Source organism: Thamnophis elegans, chromosome 12, assembly GCF_009769535.1.
Source record: "Thamnophis elegans isolate rThaEle1 chromosome 12, rThaEle1.pri, whole genome shotgun sequence".
NCBI lineage: Eukaryota > Metazoa > Chordata > Lepidosauria > Squamata > Colubridae > Thamnophis > Thamnophis elegans.
In genome coordinates, this window is record NC_045552.1 from 17011999 (window position 1) to 17026519 (window position 14521).

Below are 14521 nucleotides of genomic sequence, written 5' to 3' on the forward strand. Positions count from 1 at the left end.
GAGGGAGGAAAGGAAAGTTGGAGGGGGTAGATGGGGTGTATGGAGGATGGAAGTGTCAGGTGGGGTTGTGAATGATGAGTTGTGTTTTCTTTTTTATTTTGTTTTATTTTTTTATTTTTTTTTATCTTTCTTTTTTTTTCTTACAGCAATACCCTGTATATAAGTGATTGTAAAATGGAATGTGAAAATGAATAAAATATATTTTTTAAAAATAATAATAATAATAATGATGTCCATTGTGGATTACGGCTAGGCAGTTGGTCTTCCCTGACAGATATGTCTGTTGTTTCATTGGCAGCAATACAAAGTGGTTTGCCATTGCTCTTTCTCCAGGAGGTTCCTCCCCATTTCCTAGTCTACTCTAGTCTAAACTACATTACAAATATTCAACTTTAAATGGATCAACATTTAACCCAACCGTGTGATGATGGTCTTACTCATGGAATCCACATTTCTTCCAATCCAGCCTCAGCAGCTATTCTTGCTCAAAGGAGCGAGAGAAAGAGAGAGGGAGGGAGGGAGGGAGGGAGGGAGAGGGAGAGGGAGAGGGAGAGGGAGAGAGAGAGAGAGAGAGAGAGAGAGAGAGAGATTCTGTGTTCTCACTGGCTTTATTTTCTTTTTCTTCAGAGCAACTGAGTTTCCCAACCTTGCTAAATACATTGTACATTTCATAATTATGGACAATTAATTCTACTTATGCAATTTGCTAGGAGATAAAGATTTCTCCTTTCTAGTTGTGGCTGACTCTAGGGCACAGGGCTCATCTACATTTTTGGCCAAGGGAACCAGCGGAGACAATTTCTATGGTCATGTGGCCAGCATGCAGTGGTGGGTTCCTACTGGTTTGGACCAGTTCGGCTGATTGGTTTGCCAGCCTGGGTTGCTGGAACTGGCAGCGACCCAGGCCTGCCATGTCCCAAACTGGTTCGCCTGTCTTTGGCTTCTGCGCACGCGCAGAACAATGTTTATTGTACTGCGCATGCGCACACAGTGTGCATCAAGTACGCGCTGCGAGCCCATGAGCAAACCGGCAGTAGTGTGCTGCCGGAACCCACCCCTGCCAGCATGTCTATATGCCAAAGATGCATGGAATGCTATTACCTTCCCATTAAAGTGGTACCTATTCATCTACTTGCATTTGTATGCTTTAGAAGTGCTGAATGGGCAGGAACAATTGATGGGAGCTCACCCCATCATGCAGTGCTTAGATCTCGAACCCAGGCTGTCAGCTCTCCATCCAACAATGTCAGCCTCTTTAATCCCTGAGCTATAGCATCCTTCAGTATAATATTTATTTTTTAAATTTAGTTATTATAAATAATTTTTATAATGATTACATAATGATTATAATTGTTATTTCAGATAATAGGTAGCTAGGTAGGACTATCTATTATTTATAATAAGCACAGAAATGGTTGAGAATGGAATGGAGGTCATTATGAAACGGAGCAATTGAATCCCTAATAAGATCAGGTTCCAAAATTAGTTGAGAATGGGCAAAATATCAGTGATAGAATGGAAAGGATCTGCTCCCAATCTCTGTTCCCCAAAACTGATCAGAAAAATACAAATTTCTCTCCTCTGCTCTATAAGGACTCAAGATCATACACATCTGTCCCCTTCTTAAAGGCAACTTGAAAAAAGTGGTCTTTACAGCATAAGGTAAAGGTAAAGGTTCCCCTCACACATATGTGCTAATTGTTCCCAACTCTAGGGGGCAGTGCTCATCTCTGTTACAATGCCAAAGAGCCAGCGCTGTCCAAAGACTTGCAGTGGCTAGCAAGACTAAACGCCAAAGGTGCATGGAACCAAAGGTGGTTCCTATTTTTCTACTTGCATTTTTACATGCTTTTGAACTGCTAGGTTGGCAGAAGCTGGGACAAGTAATGGGAGCTCACTCCATTACACGGCACTAGGGATTTGAATCACTGAACTGCCGACCTTTATGATCAATAACTTCAGCATCTTAGCCACTGAGTCACTGCATCCTTATCTTTACAGTAAGTGTAAGCTTCTCACAAGTTTATGCTCTACAGACGTCTTGGGCCACCCCAGCCCAAGATCAAACACAACCCTGATGTTGCCCTCAATGAAATTGAGTTTGACACCCCTGCTGTAAGTGGTTGTAAGGATTAGAATTTCACCAGGTCTCCTCTGATGCTTTTTGCTGGATCAATTTTTTAGGGAAGAGAATCTTTGGAATTGTAGCTCTGCAAAAACAAACATCTTTAGCATTCCTTGGCACTTCCTGAATTTCAGTTTCCACAATGCCTTGGAGATGGCTCAGTAGCTTAAATCTATTGGGTACAGATGCCCACAACCTTGGAATGGAGAGTGAGAGTGAGAGAGTGAGAGAGAGAGAGAGAAAGAGAGAGAGAGAGAGAGAGAGAGAGAGAGGGAAGGAGGGAGGGAAGAGAGGAGAGAGAGAGAGAGAGAGAGAGAAATTGCATAATTGTCCAGGGTTGATTGGCACATGTCTTTGTCCTCCCACAGACTCTCGCTTGTAGTTCCCAGCGAAACTGGATGAATGGCTGCAAGAGTTGCGGTTTGTGGCTGATCATTCAATTAACATGAAAGAAACAGACTGGCACGCAGGGTTACTCTGGCTGGACCAGTCTGTCAAGCCAAAATAGGAACAAGAAAGGGTGTTTTTAGAGTTCCAGCTAAGTCTGCAATCAGCTTCAAAGAGTATCAGCGTTTTCAAGCATTTAAATTAAATACTTCAATGGCCACCATAAGCCGGCAATGTGAGTTTTTTTTAATATAATTGGTTGGAAAGGGCTTCTCATCTTTGTAATTTAAAGGCAAACCTGGTAGCCAAAAACCATCAGAAATTCTGTGCATAGCTATGGAACAGGCGAATAGATGGTGGCAGGAAGCTCTTTCTATTATTCTCCTTTCATTTGTCAAAAGAATGCCATGTTTCTCTATGGCAGGGGTGTCAAACTCAAGGCACAAGATCCGGTCTGCAGGGTGCTTAAATCTGGTTCACAGGGCCAGCCTGGAAATATAAAAGGACCAGCCCACGGTGCCCCCACAGCCTGTTTTCGGCCTCCACTGCTTCCTGCAGCATTCTGGCGGCCACAAACGAATGGGCCAGGTGGAGGCCCAACGAGGCCCCCTCATGCCCCATTTCGGCTGGCATGGTGCTGCAGGAGGCATCCATCCCATCTCCACCCCACTCTGCCCCCTCCCCCCTTGGCAACTTCAATGCTGATCGTGCCCTCGAAGCAATCCAGTTTGACACTCCTGGTCTATGGTAATATTTCTCGACCTTGACAGCTTTCAGATGGGTAGATTCTGATTCCCAGGATTCCCTAGCCAGCATGCTGGCTGGGGAATTCTGGGAGTTGGAGTGCACCCATTTGGAAGCTGCCAAGGTTGAGAAACATTGGTTTACGGCAGGGGTTGGCAAACGTAAACACTCAAAGAGTGTTTGGACCCGTTTCCCACAGAAAAGAAAACCACAAAGTTCCTAACCGGAATCCCCCTGCTCAGTTCCGGAGCTGACCGGAAGTTCAGTTCCCCCACCATAGAGTCTCCTCCTAGCACAGCGTACATTTTCCTCTATCTGTCATAACTGAAAGCCCTATCAATTGTGGAGACAACTGGAAAACCCTTCCCTTGCCATAGAGTTTTCTCCTGGCGTACTGTGCTTCTCTCCCCGGAAGCTCCTCTCAAAATTGTGATGCCAACCGATGACAGAGCCGCAGCAGAGGGAGGAAAGAGCCACATGCGGCTCCAGAGCCGCAGTTTGCTGACCCCTGGTTTACAGTATCAACAAAAATCCAAATAAGTCTGGAAGCATCTTTTCCAACGCCTCCTTTTCTTCGAAAGCAACCTCCCCTCTTTCAAACGTACATAGCAGCATTATAGCCAAGTGACTAAATACCAACGACAGTTCAAAAAGCATGTTGGTTTGCCTGTTTGATATCAGAATGGGAGACTATCAAAATAATCCAGGGCTGTAGACTTGATTGGAAAGTTGGGGGGGAAAAGAAAAGAAGCCAGTGTCAAGTCCCTTTCATTCTGTTGCCAGGGGAAACTGTACAGCCTTGCTCACAAAATCACTTGAAGTCAAACTCAACTTGAACATGGTTTTTATCTTTTAACCCAGGTGGGTTTATTAAAGACGGTTGCTATGTCAGTTTTTTAACAGCAGAGGTCCTCCCTCCCCATAGCTTAGTAAAACAGAGCTAAGCCACAGCACTAATATTGGGGCTACAACAAAAATCTCAGCCATAAAGCACCAGAAAGTGGCAAATTGCAGATATTTAGCATTATATAGCCATCCCAAGCAACAGGACATTTAATAGAAAGTGAGGACTGATTATGCTAATGTGCTGCCATTTGCTACACCTTACATAATTGAGCACAGGCTTGCTAAATAACCCAATAATTAAGCAAATTTTGATGGAGGGTGTCACTAGGACGGGCTCCACACATGAAAAGAAACTGGAGGGGAAACAGGGACTTGTTTTATGCAATGGTTGCACAATGCTTTGCCACCTATGGCTCCGTGGGCGTCGGATTAGGGGAAATGTTTATCAGGAGCTAACTGTGAACAACAGTGACTGTATCCCAGTTAAGCCGGTCAGGTTCAAAGCTAAATTGCCACATTGGACAACAGCCAAGTTCAGAGTTTGCATTAGCACAAAATGGAGTAGTTTTAGTTTTTGGTTAGTACTAAGATAGCTGGTTGATGAGACAATTATGCCTGGATCCCCAAATCAAATCCAGGTGAGACTTGCTAACTATGTTTTTTTTTAAAAAATGACAGTTTTGCAATTGGTTCTACAAATGCATTAAGCCATAAACTATGGTTGACAAACCACTACAGCTGCCTAGCTCAGTCAAACTTCCTTAATAAGGTAAAGGTAAAGGTTTCCCCGCACATGCATGCTAGTCGTTTCTGCCTCTGGGGGCGGTGCTCATCTCCGTTTCTAAGCCGAAGAGCCAGCGCTGTCCGAAGACGTTCTCCGTGGTCATGTGGCTGGAAGGATTAAATGCCAAAGGTGCACAGAACCCTGTTACATTCCCACCAAAGTGGTCCCTATTTTTCTACTTGCATTTTTACATGCTTTTGAACTACTAGGATGGTAGAAGCTGGGACAAGTAACGGGAGCTCACTCTGTTACAGGGCACTAGGGATTCGAACCTCTGAACTGCTGACCTTCTGATCGACAAGCTCAGCATCTTAGCCACTGAGCCACCACAACCCTAAACTTGTTTAATAGCCACACACAAAATATGAACTTTCATCTGATCATTATAGTATTCAAAGCCCCATAAGTGAGATCGCCTTAGTAAATTGGAGATACTGGTAAAAACCACATAGCTGGCAAAAAAATATGCCTGAGTGGTGGGTTTTTTTTTACTTTTTTGCCAAACAAGCTGAACAATTAATGGGCGTTTATACAAATTCTAAACAGAGGAAAGCCAATTCCTGAATTCACACAATTAAAATAACTTATAATTTGATTTCTTTAATTCTATCCTCGTGTGTTGATGAACTCAACTACGGGAGTTTATTCAATTAGCCACAGAAAAGCAAGCCATGGCTTAATGCAATAGGTTAGGGATCAGCAACTCTGGAGCCGCATATGGCTCTTTCATCCTTCTGCTGCGGCTCCCTGTTTTCCAGTCAGCTCCACAATTTTGAGAGGAGCTTCTGCTTTGGATGGGGGGAAGGACGGTGGACCAGGAAGAGATTCTATGGGAAGGGGCAGGTTTTCTGGTTGGATCTACAATTGATAGGGCTTTCGATTAGGACAAGTAGAGGAAAAAGGATGCCGGGCTAGGAGGACATTCTAGGGTGGGGGAACCAGACTTCCGGTCGGCTCCAGAATTGAATGGGGGTGTCCGGTTAGGATTTTGTGGCTCTTTTGAGTGTTTAAGGTTGCTGACCTCTGCAACAGGTGAATCTAATCAATGAAGCCAATGTAGGTGCATTTGCTGTCTAATCTAAAAATATGCATACACTCTTTCTGAGTTAACATTCTTTAAAATTGCCTATCTCAACGTGGTGATCTTAGGTTGACAGGAAACACCTGTCTTCTGTCATATCTAGATATTGTTGGTCAATACAGCTGAAGAAGGGCAAGCGGAAGGAAATAGCTTGAATCTTCTTGAATGTAAAAAAGAGAGAAATAGTGGTTGATATCTAGGTGATTGCTCAGCAAGACTATTGGGGCTGCTTTAAAACATACACCCACACACACTCCGCAATTAAAATTCTCATTATGTTTATCCATTTGCCTTTTTGTAACCTCCAAAGTTAGCCCAAACGGTGGATTATGCCACAATAATTTTTGAATCAAGGTACCTAACATCTGCTAAACATCTGTAAAGAATGCATTAAAAAAACCCACAATGCTTTACTCCTATGGAATCAAAACTTCCACAATATTCACACTAGTTTTATTCACAAAACTGTGGCCATTGTAGTATCCCCCTAGTCATGTGATCATGATTTCCAATGGTCCCTGCCAGCTTCCCAGAAGCAAAGTCAGTGGGGAAGCCAGCAGGAAGTCAGAAGTTATTTCTGCTTTTTGGCTCATCAGTTTCTGCTATAGTCATGTTTTGTTGTGACTTTTCATAAAGCGCAAAGCCAAACCATGGAGAATGTGCTGATTTATCTGGAGAAACTGGTATTCCGGCATGGTCAGCTGTACATCGCTTTAAGCCAGGGGGAAACAAATGAAAATGTTAAAGTATTCTTGGAGGATGGCAGATCTACCAGGAATGCCATCTTCAAAAGTGCCCTTCTTTAAATGAAGATAGGGCATATTTCTCTTGCTAGGCATCTTTCATTTTTAATAAACGGATGTTTGTTTTTTTTTAAAGCAAAGTAACACATCAAATGATAAAAGAAGAGCCTAGAAACTCTTCTGGTTTGGAGAAATTCCTGAGTTGAACCCAAACTTAGCAAAAGACTGGAGAGAAATCAGTTCTTGGGCTCAAAGAACGGTGCTTCTGATATTTGTGATAATTAAAACTGATATTATCCTTAGTTGGGCTGGAATAAAGAATATTAGTTAAATACCCATTTTAAGGGATATTTTTGTTTTCCCTTACTCTTAGTCAAGTAGTATGCACATTGACACTCTGGGTTCATGCATTGTACTAGATCACAGTTTACACCAGGGCTGTCAAACTCCGGGCCCACAGGCTGGATGTGTCACACGCTGGCCACACCTTGGGGGGGGGGGGGGGGTCTCGATACATCACGTGATGCTACTGTGATGACGTGACTTTGACACCCCTGGTTTAGACCATTGAAAACCAAGGTCTTCCTTCATAGTTGTCCTAGTCACAGATCTATAGCAGTCCTTATTTAATGACCACAACTGGAGTCAGCCACTGGATTAAGCAAAACAGTTGCTAAGTGAAACCATGACTGTGCTTAGGCTCCTCCTTCAGCTTTCCTTTGCTTTACAAATCTGTGACAGTCATAAATGAGAAGATGGGTTGCAAAGTTACTTTTTCAACACTACTGGAACTGCGGTCACTAGCCAAGGCCATTGTAAAATAGGCATAGTTTTACTAGGAGATATTACATCTTTTGGAGTTTAGCTTGTTGTGCAAGGCAGTTTAATCTTTAAGAAGAAAGAAGCTGGCACTTCGACCCATTGTCCCCACCACTCAAGAGTCTTTAACAATGAAACTGTCACACCTTGAGAGATCTGTATTCAACGATGAGATGTACAGCTTCCTCTCTGACAGTTTCTGGTTCTTTAAAACTACTTGAGGTTTATACTTGAATTGTAAGGCACGACGCATATGTCAAAGTTGATCTATTATATGTACACAAAGCCAGGTACATGCATGTTGGATCAGCACCAAGCTGCAAAACTACATAGACATAGGACATTTTCTATGCAGAAGCAGACAGCTGCTCTGTAAAAGCTCTACCTGGATTTATTGATTTATGTATTCTTGGCCACCCCAATCCTGGAGAAGAGTTCTCTTGGTCGCTAAGAGCAAAATAAAAATTAAGCAACCAGCTAATCTAAAATGATCACAAGAAATCACAAGGAAACATTTAAAACGCCTTTGGAGGGTGTTTTGAGGAGTGGCAAAGCCCAAAGGAGGAAAGTCACAGATGGAAGTGCCACTGTTACATTAGCTTCTAAGCTCCTGCGCCTTAATCAGTAGATTTATCTAAATCAGTGTTTCTCAACCTTGGGAACTTTAAAAAGTGTGGACTTCAATGGCTGAAGAATTCTGGGAGTTGAAATCCACACATCTTAAAACTTCCTAAGGATGAGGACCACATCATACTGATCTTGACCTTAACCTTGGTGTTTATAACCCAAGATTACAGCACATCTTTTCCAGAGGTGGTATTCAGCAGGTTCTGACCAATTCTGGAGAACCAGTAGTGGAAATTTTGAGTGGTTTGGAGAACCGCCTGTGACTGGCCCTGTCCCCATCCATTCTCTGCCTCCCGAGTCCCAGCTGATCGGGAGGAAATGGGGATTTTGCAGTAACCTTCCCCTGCCATACCCACCAAGCCATGCCCACCAAGCCACACCACGCCCATCAAGCCACAGCCACAGAACCGGTAGCAAGAAATTTTGAATCCCATCACTGATCTTTTCCCATCTCAGCAGTTTTCCATCACTTCCCCTCACCCCCCAATGAGTGAAACTGTACGTCCACAGAAGATATGTTGGTTTGTTTGCAAGGCACCCTGAACTGTGACTTAACCCCCATGGTTTGTCATGTCCACTTCTGACTCTGAGGTGTCTGAGAAGGTAGTGGTGACTTCAGAGGACCCTGTGGAATAGCAGCCTGACCCAGACAGCAATAGGGAGACACATCAGACTGATTGGGCAGTAGCCCAGCTTGGAAGCAGCAGAATATGAGGGGTTTGATCCAGGAGCTCCTTCCAGTCCTAAGATACAGAGGGCTGAATGAAGGACAGATCTCTATGTATCTGATGAAATGCCCTGTAACTCATAAAATGGACGAAAAACAAGTTTTCTAATGAATCAGACATGAACAGAAGCCTCTCGGTGCCTCATTGAAGTTGGCAGAAGTTGTGGGTGCTCCATCACTGGAAGTTTTCAAGAGGAAATTGGACAGCCACTTGTTTAGAATGGACTGGAGGTTAGACTAGAAGACCTCCAAGGTCCCTTCCAATGCTTGTTATTATGCTATTTTCCTTATGCTGTCTTCAGGCTCCCTGCCAGTCAAGGGGCTTCCCACCAGTGACTGCTTGTCCTTGGTGGGTTCTCTTTTATGACTATCAGAGGCAAGGCATCCATTACAGATAAGTATTCCATTTACTGGGATCTCTGTCTGTTATGCCCTGAACTCTTTCCTGTGAAAACTCTTTGCTTTTTGAACCTGGATTGGCTGACAAACTATGCCAACTCTGTGGTCTCTTGAGTGTGCACCAATGGGATCTTGCTTGCAAGCATCAAAGTGATGGGGGACAGATTGAGATTGTTTGCACATCACCCTACACACCTGGCCTGCCGCTGCTGTAATTTCTCAAAATCACGTAAAGCCCAGAACTATACTCCTTTTTGTGTGTGTCAGACAGGACAGTCTGATTTGCACAACGTAACTAGACGAGGGTTAGCTCGTTTGCAGTTGAGACAGAATTTATGAACACAGTTCCAATCAAGAGGTGTTTTCAGAGGCCACTTCGCCATTTCTTGTAATATTCTAAATACATCTGCAAAGCTTGTGGTTTCCACCCTCAAACTGCGAATAGTCTCTTGTGTTTCAATAGTTCCCTTTTTTGGGGTATTAAAGCCATGGCAATTCTCACTTCTTGAAGAGTGATGTAACAACCTGTCTACCCCACCTCCCCAACTGAAGGAGAGGAACCCAGCTACGCAGGGAGCAAGCAAAGCAAACACACTGAATGTTCCACCCACAAACATCAGTATTAAAGCAAAATACATTTTTGCCCACAGAAGTTCATAATTTTTTAAAAAAAATAATAATCACCCTTCCTCAACCAAACACTCACCGAAAGCAAAAGTCCAGGCACATAAGTGAAGAAAAAAGGCCAGCCTCCCCATGGTGACTCTCTCCTTCCCAACCTTTCCTAGCACACAGTTCACCTTCCCTTTTAAATGAAGGCAGCCGGCGAATCAGAGGCTCACCACCTCTCCAACAGGGTGGAGCTACAGCTTGGATTTCAAAAGCGTGGGAGTTTTGTTTGGGGCAGGAAGAGATGGTTGGCCAAACAAGGGTGTGGAAAGAAGAAAAGCTAATTGTAAGAGTCTGCTTGGAATTTAGGGGAAACGACCTTATTTTGCATTGGCTTAGATTCATATCCTTTATTTGGGTTTTTGAATGAACTCACTTTCTGGATTCAGACAATATGTTGAGTTCCGGATTAATCAAACAGGCTGGGTTTTCACCGTAATGTCACCAAAAGACAACGATTACTCGTCTTATATGCAGGTAGTTTTATACATGTAGGAGATCCAACATCACCGCAGATGGGGACTGAAGCCAAGAAATTAAAAGACGCTTGCTCCTGGGGAGGAAAGCTATGGCAAATCTATACAGCATACTAAAAAGCAGATATATCACCCTTGACAACAAAAGTGCGTATAGTCAAGGCTATGGTTTTCCCAGTTGCAACATATGGCTGTGAAGGTTGGACCATAAGAAAGGCTGAGCGCCAAAGAATGGAGGCATTTGAACTCTTGGTGCTGGAGAAGACTCCTGCGAGTCCCTTGGACTGCGTCCCTTGGACTGCAAGGTGATCAAACCGGTCAGTCCTAGAGGAGATCAACCCTGACTATTCTTTAGAAGGCCAGATCCTGAAGAGGAAACTCAAGTACTTTGGCCACCTAATGAAAAGGAAGGACTCATTGGAGAAGAGCCTCATGCTGGGAAAGATTGAGGGCAAAAGAAGAAGGGGACGATGGAGAATGAGGTGGCTGGATGGAGTCACTGAAGCAGTAGGTGTGAGCTTAAATGGACTCTGGGGGATGGGAGAGGACAGGAAGGCCTGGAGGAATGTTGTCCATGGATTTGCAATGGGTCGGACATGACTTCGCGACTAACAGCAACAACAATGCATGTAGTTACTAGGTTTCTAGTTATGCATGTTGGGCAAAGTCAGCCATCATCTAGTATTTAGTGTCTGAATTGGGGTAAAATGGAACAACAGCCTTGACAATTCCAGGCTCCAAAGTTGAGACAAATGCTTCTGCTGCCTTTTAGACTTTGTGGCCAGGGTGACCTTCTGAAACTTGAGGACAAGGAGCAATGGTTTCTCCTTCCTTGGATATGTTCAGGCAGAGGCTGGGCAGCCATTCATAAAGGAGGCTGTAATTTTGATACCTATACCAACCACCGATTCAATGTCCTAAAGATCTTCTTATAATTTTATGTCAATGTTCCAATGTTGCTTGGCCATGGACAACTGGACCATGTTTTAATTGAGGATCCCAGTTTTTCCAGATTCCCACAATTGTCAACCACAATCAAGTGGCTCCAGTCCCAATATTCCTTTATGGTTGACTGCAATACACTGACCCATAAACAGGGGTGGGCTGCTATGGGTTCGGGAGAACCTCTAGCTAACGTTATGGCTGATTCGGGAGAACCTCCAAATCCCACCCCTGGCTGGCCATGCCCACCCCTCCCCTCCCAGGAGTCCCCACGCGGCCTGTTTTGGATGCAAGCAGGGGTGGGTTTCTCGCCCCGTTCCAACCGGTTCGGTTGGAACGGGGCTGGCGGTGTCCTCGTGCACGCACGCGGCGCACGCATGCGTACTAGCATCTGTGCGATGCTCCAGCTGCTCCTGGAGGATCGTGCAGGCGCTGTATGCATCTTGCCCATGCGTGGAAGCGCAGAACTCATCAAAACCGGGTAAAGAGCGCGAGCGGGCGGGTGGGCCAGTCACCGTTCCCGGAAGTTACTTACTTCCGGGTTCGCCGACCAACCGGTCCGCAGGGACCGCCGCGAACCGGTTGAAACCCACCCCTGGATGCAAGGTAAGTGCAGGGTCTGCGCGGAAGCTCTGGGAGGGGGGAAAGCAGGCATCCCAGAGCTCCAAGAGCTCTGGAGCCCGAGGAGGCAGTTTTTGCCCTCCCAGAGACTCAAGAAAAGCCTCCAGAGCCTGGGGAAGCCGAAAACGCCTATCCCTCATGGTGCAGGAGGGTGACTAGGCCACACCCACCGTGGCCACGCCCACGCAGCAATCGGGCAAAGAACCCGTTGCTGAAATTTTTGAAGCCCATAAACTAATCAAATTAGCTGACTCCACATCATTCTAGGCCAAAATTGGTTAGTTTGTGATTCAGACAAGCAAAACCTCAGCGTAGGTTCCCACATGATAATAAACAAAAATGTGATTTGCTTGGGGACTCTGCGTGCTCTGGAAGCACATCCAGTGAGGTTTAGTCATACATTTAAATCCAGCAATTGTGCTGGATGAAACCTGTATGCAGTAACATCCAAATATTCCAGAAACTTCCTTGAAATAATGTTTGGGAGAAAAGCAGATAAAAACCTGAGAAGCCTGTTGAGCTGGGCATCCTCACACAAGCCATTAATTTCAATTGCCCTGTAGGAATAAATCAGAAAAGGGAAGGGAAGGAAGACAGCACCCCAAACTGGTTTCATTTGCAATTTATTCTCCCGGCTGCATGCAAGACCGTTAACACCAATTGCCTTGCAGGCAGGATGCGAGATGTTAGCTTGTTTTTAAGTAATATTTCATTATATTTTGATTTAATATTGTTTCTATTGCTTGCACGCAGTTCCAGGAGGCTCCTTCTTCTTCTGAGAGGCAACAGGTATGAATAATGGAAACAATTTCTCCACGCTCTTAGTTCTGAGCTTGCTAAATAATCTGAAATCTGATTTTTTTTTTTTAAAAAAAGACATTTTATTCATTTTGTGGGGGGCAAAGTAGTATAGACGAACATCCCGGGCATCTGTTTGCCCAGCCTCTAGAATTGCATCTTTAAAATTATTTTGATGTGTCAATTTTAATGAATGGTATTTGCAAAATACTTTTAGTGGTTATGGTGGGGGGGGAAACAATCAACCACAGTCCCCTTTAAGCTTTTTTTCTGCAGGTTGAGCTGAGCTGCTAAAAGCTAAACTGGACTTTGCATGTTTTCACCAGTGTGAAGTTGTGTGTCTGTCATCTCTTGTCTCTGTCTTGCCTGCCTGCCTGCCTGCCTGCCTGCCTGCCTGCCTACCTACCTACCTACCTACCTACCTACCTATCTATCTATCTATCTAAAAACTTTGCAAGTTCCTATCCTGTTTATTAAACCTGGAAATTCCAACTTGCTATTTGGGCATGGAAATCTTCTTCCTGTGTCTACAGGAATCCAGGGGTGTCTGCAGGGAACTGGTGAGTAGAAAAGCTCCTTACAATTCCTCTCCAGACAAGAAGAAGACTTGAGCTCTCCTGCAAGTACTCCAGACAGTTGCTTCTGAAAAGGATTCTGCAAGACAGCAGTTTCCCATGGGTTTAGAGCTCTGGCGATGAGGGTCTTTAAAGATTGGGTTAACATATTTCCTTTTATGATCATTTGCAAAATGGCTTCCCCCCCCCCACTTAAACATTAATGTGTAATAAACAAACCCTAATGTTTATTCACAGGGACGGGGTGTCTCAGTGGCTAAGATGCTGAGCTTGTCAATCAGAAAGATCAGCAGTTCTGTGGTTCAAATCCCTAGCGCCGCGTAATGGAATGAGCTCCCATTACTTGTCCCAGCTTCTGCCAACCTAGCAGTTCGAAAGCACATAAAAATGCAAGTAGAAAAATAGAGGCCACCTTTGGTGGGAAGGTAACAATGTTATGTGCGCCTTCGGCATTTAGTCATGCCAGCCACATGACCATGGAGACGTCTTCGGACAGCGCTGGCTCTTTGGCTTTAAAATGGGAATGAGCACCGCCCCCTAGAGTCGGGAACAACTAACACATATGTGCGAGGAGAACCTTTACCTTTAATGTTTATTCACCCTTTTCAGCTATTAGGATTCTTTGGTTTGAGAGCACTCGGTTAGTTTCCTTCAATTCTGAGCAAAATAAGTTTTAAACTACAAGTTTAAGGACTTATTAATTTTCCTTTTGGAAGAAACAGCGAAGGAGTGATTAGAACTTTGATTCTGAAAGGTTACAAAAGGTCCAGATGGATCTGAAATAAGATTTTTTGAATGAATAAGAAGACTCCTTCATGTAGGAAAAACCTTTTATTTTGAATTCTCTTTAAATAAAATTTATACGTTGAAACGTTGAAGGTTGGACACTAGAGGGAATCAGAAGGAACTAAGTGTTAAATTCAGACTGGAGCCAAATACTTTAATGTTGGACATGTTGAAGGATATTGTTTAACAATGAAGCTAGAAGTTTGTTTTAAGAATGTCTGTCTCTGTAGATGGACTAGGCTTAAAAGAAGATATGGCAGAGGAACAAGTTTTGCCACACAAGACTGAGACTGATTAGAAAGTGGATTTAAAAATGACAGGCTACAAGTACAATATGGAAAAAGATGCTATCCAGGACATAAAAATGAAAGT

The 14521-nt window shown here is 44.0% G+C and overlaps 1 protein-coding gene across 1 annotated transcript in view; it reads right to left on the reverse strand.

Annotated features, from left to right (window-relative positions):
• The window catches only part of LOC116515934 (digestive cysteine proteinase 2-like), a 63819-nt gene extending 53779 nt beyond the window's left edge, over nt 1–10040 (reverse strand). Inside the window, exon 1 of the mRNA XM_032228260.1 lies at nt 9989–10040. Within this exon, the coding sequence (XP_032084151.1) occupies nt 9989–10040 (52 nt within the window). The remainder of the gene's footprint in view (nt 1–9988) is intronic.
• Nucleotides 10041–14521: the final 4481 nt, after the last annotated feature.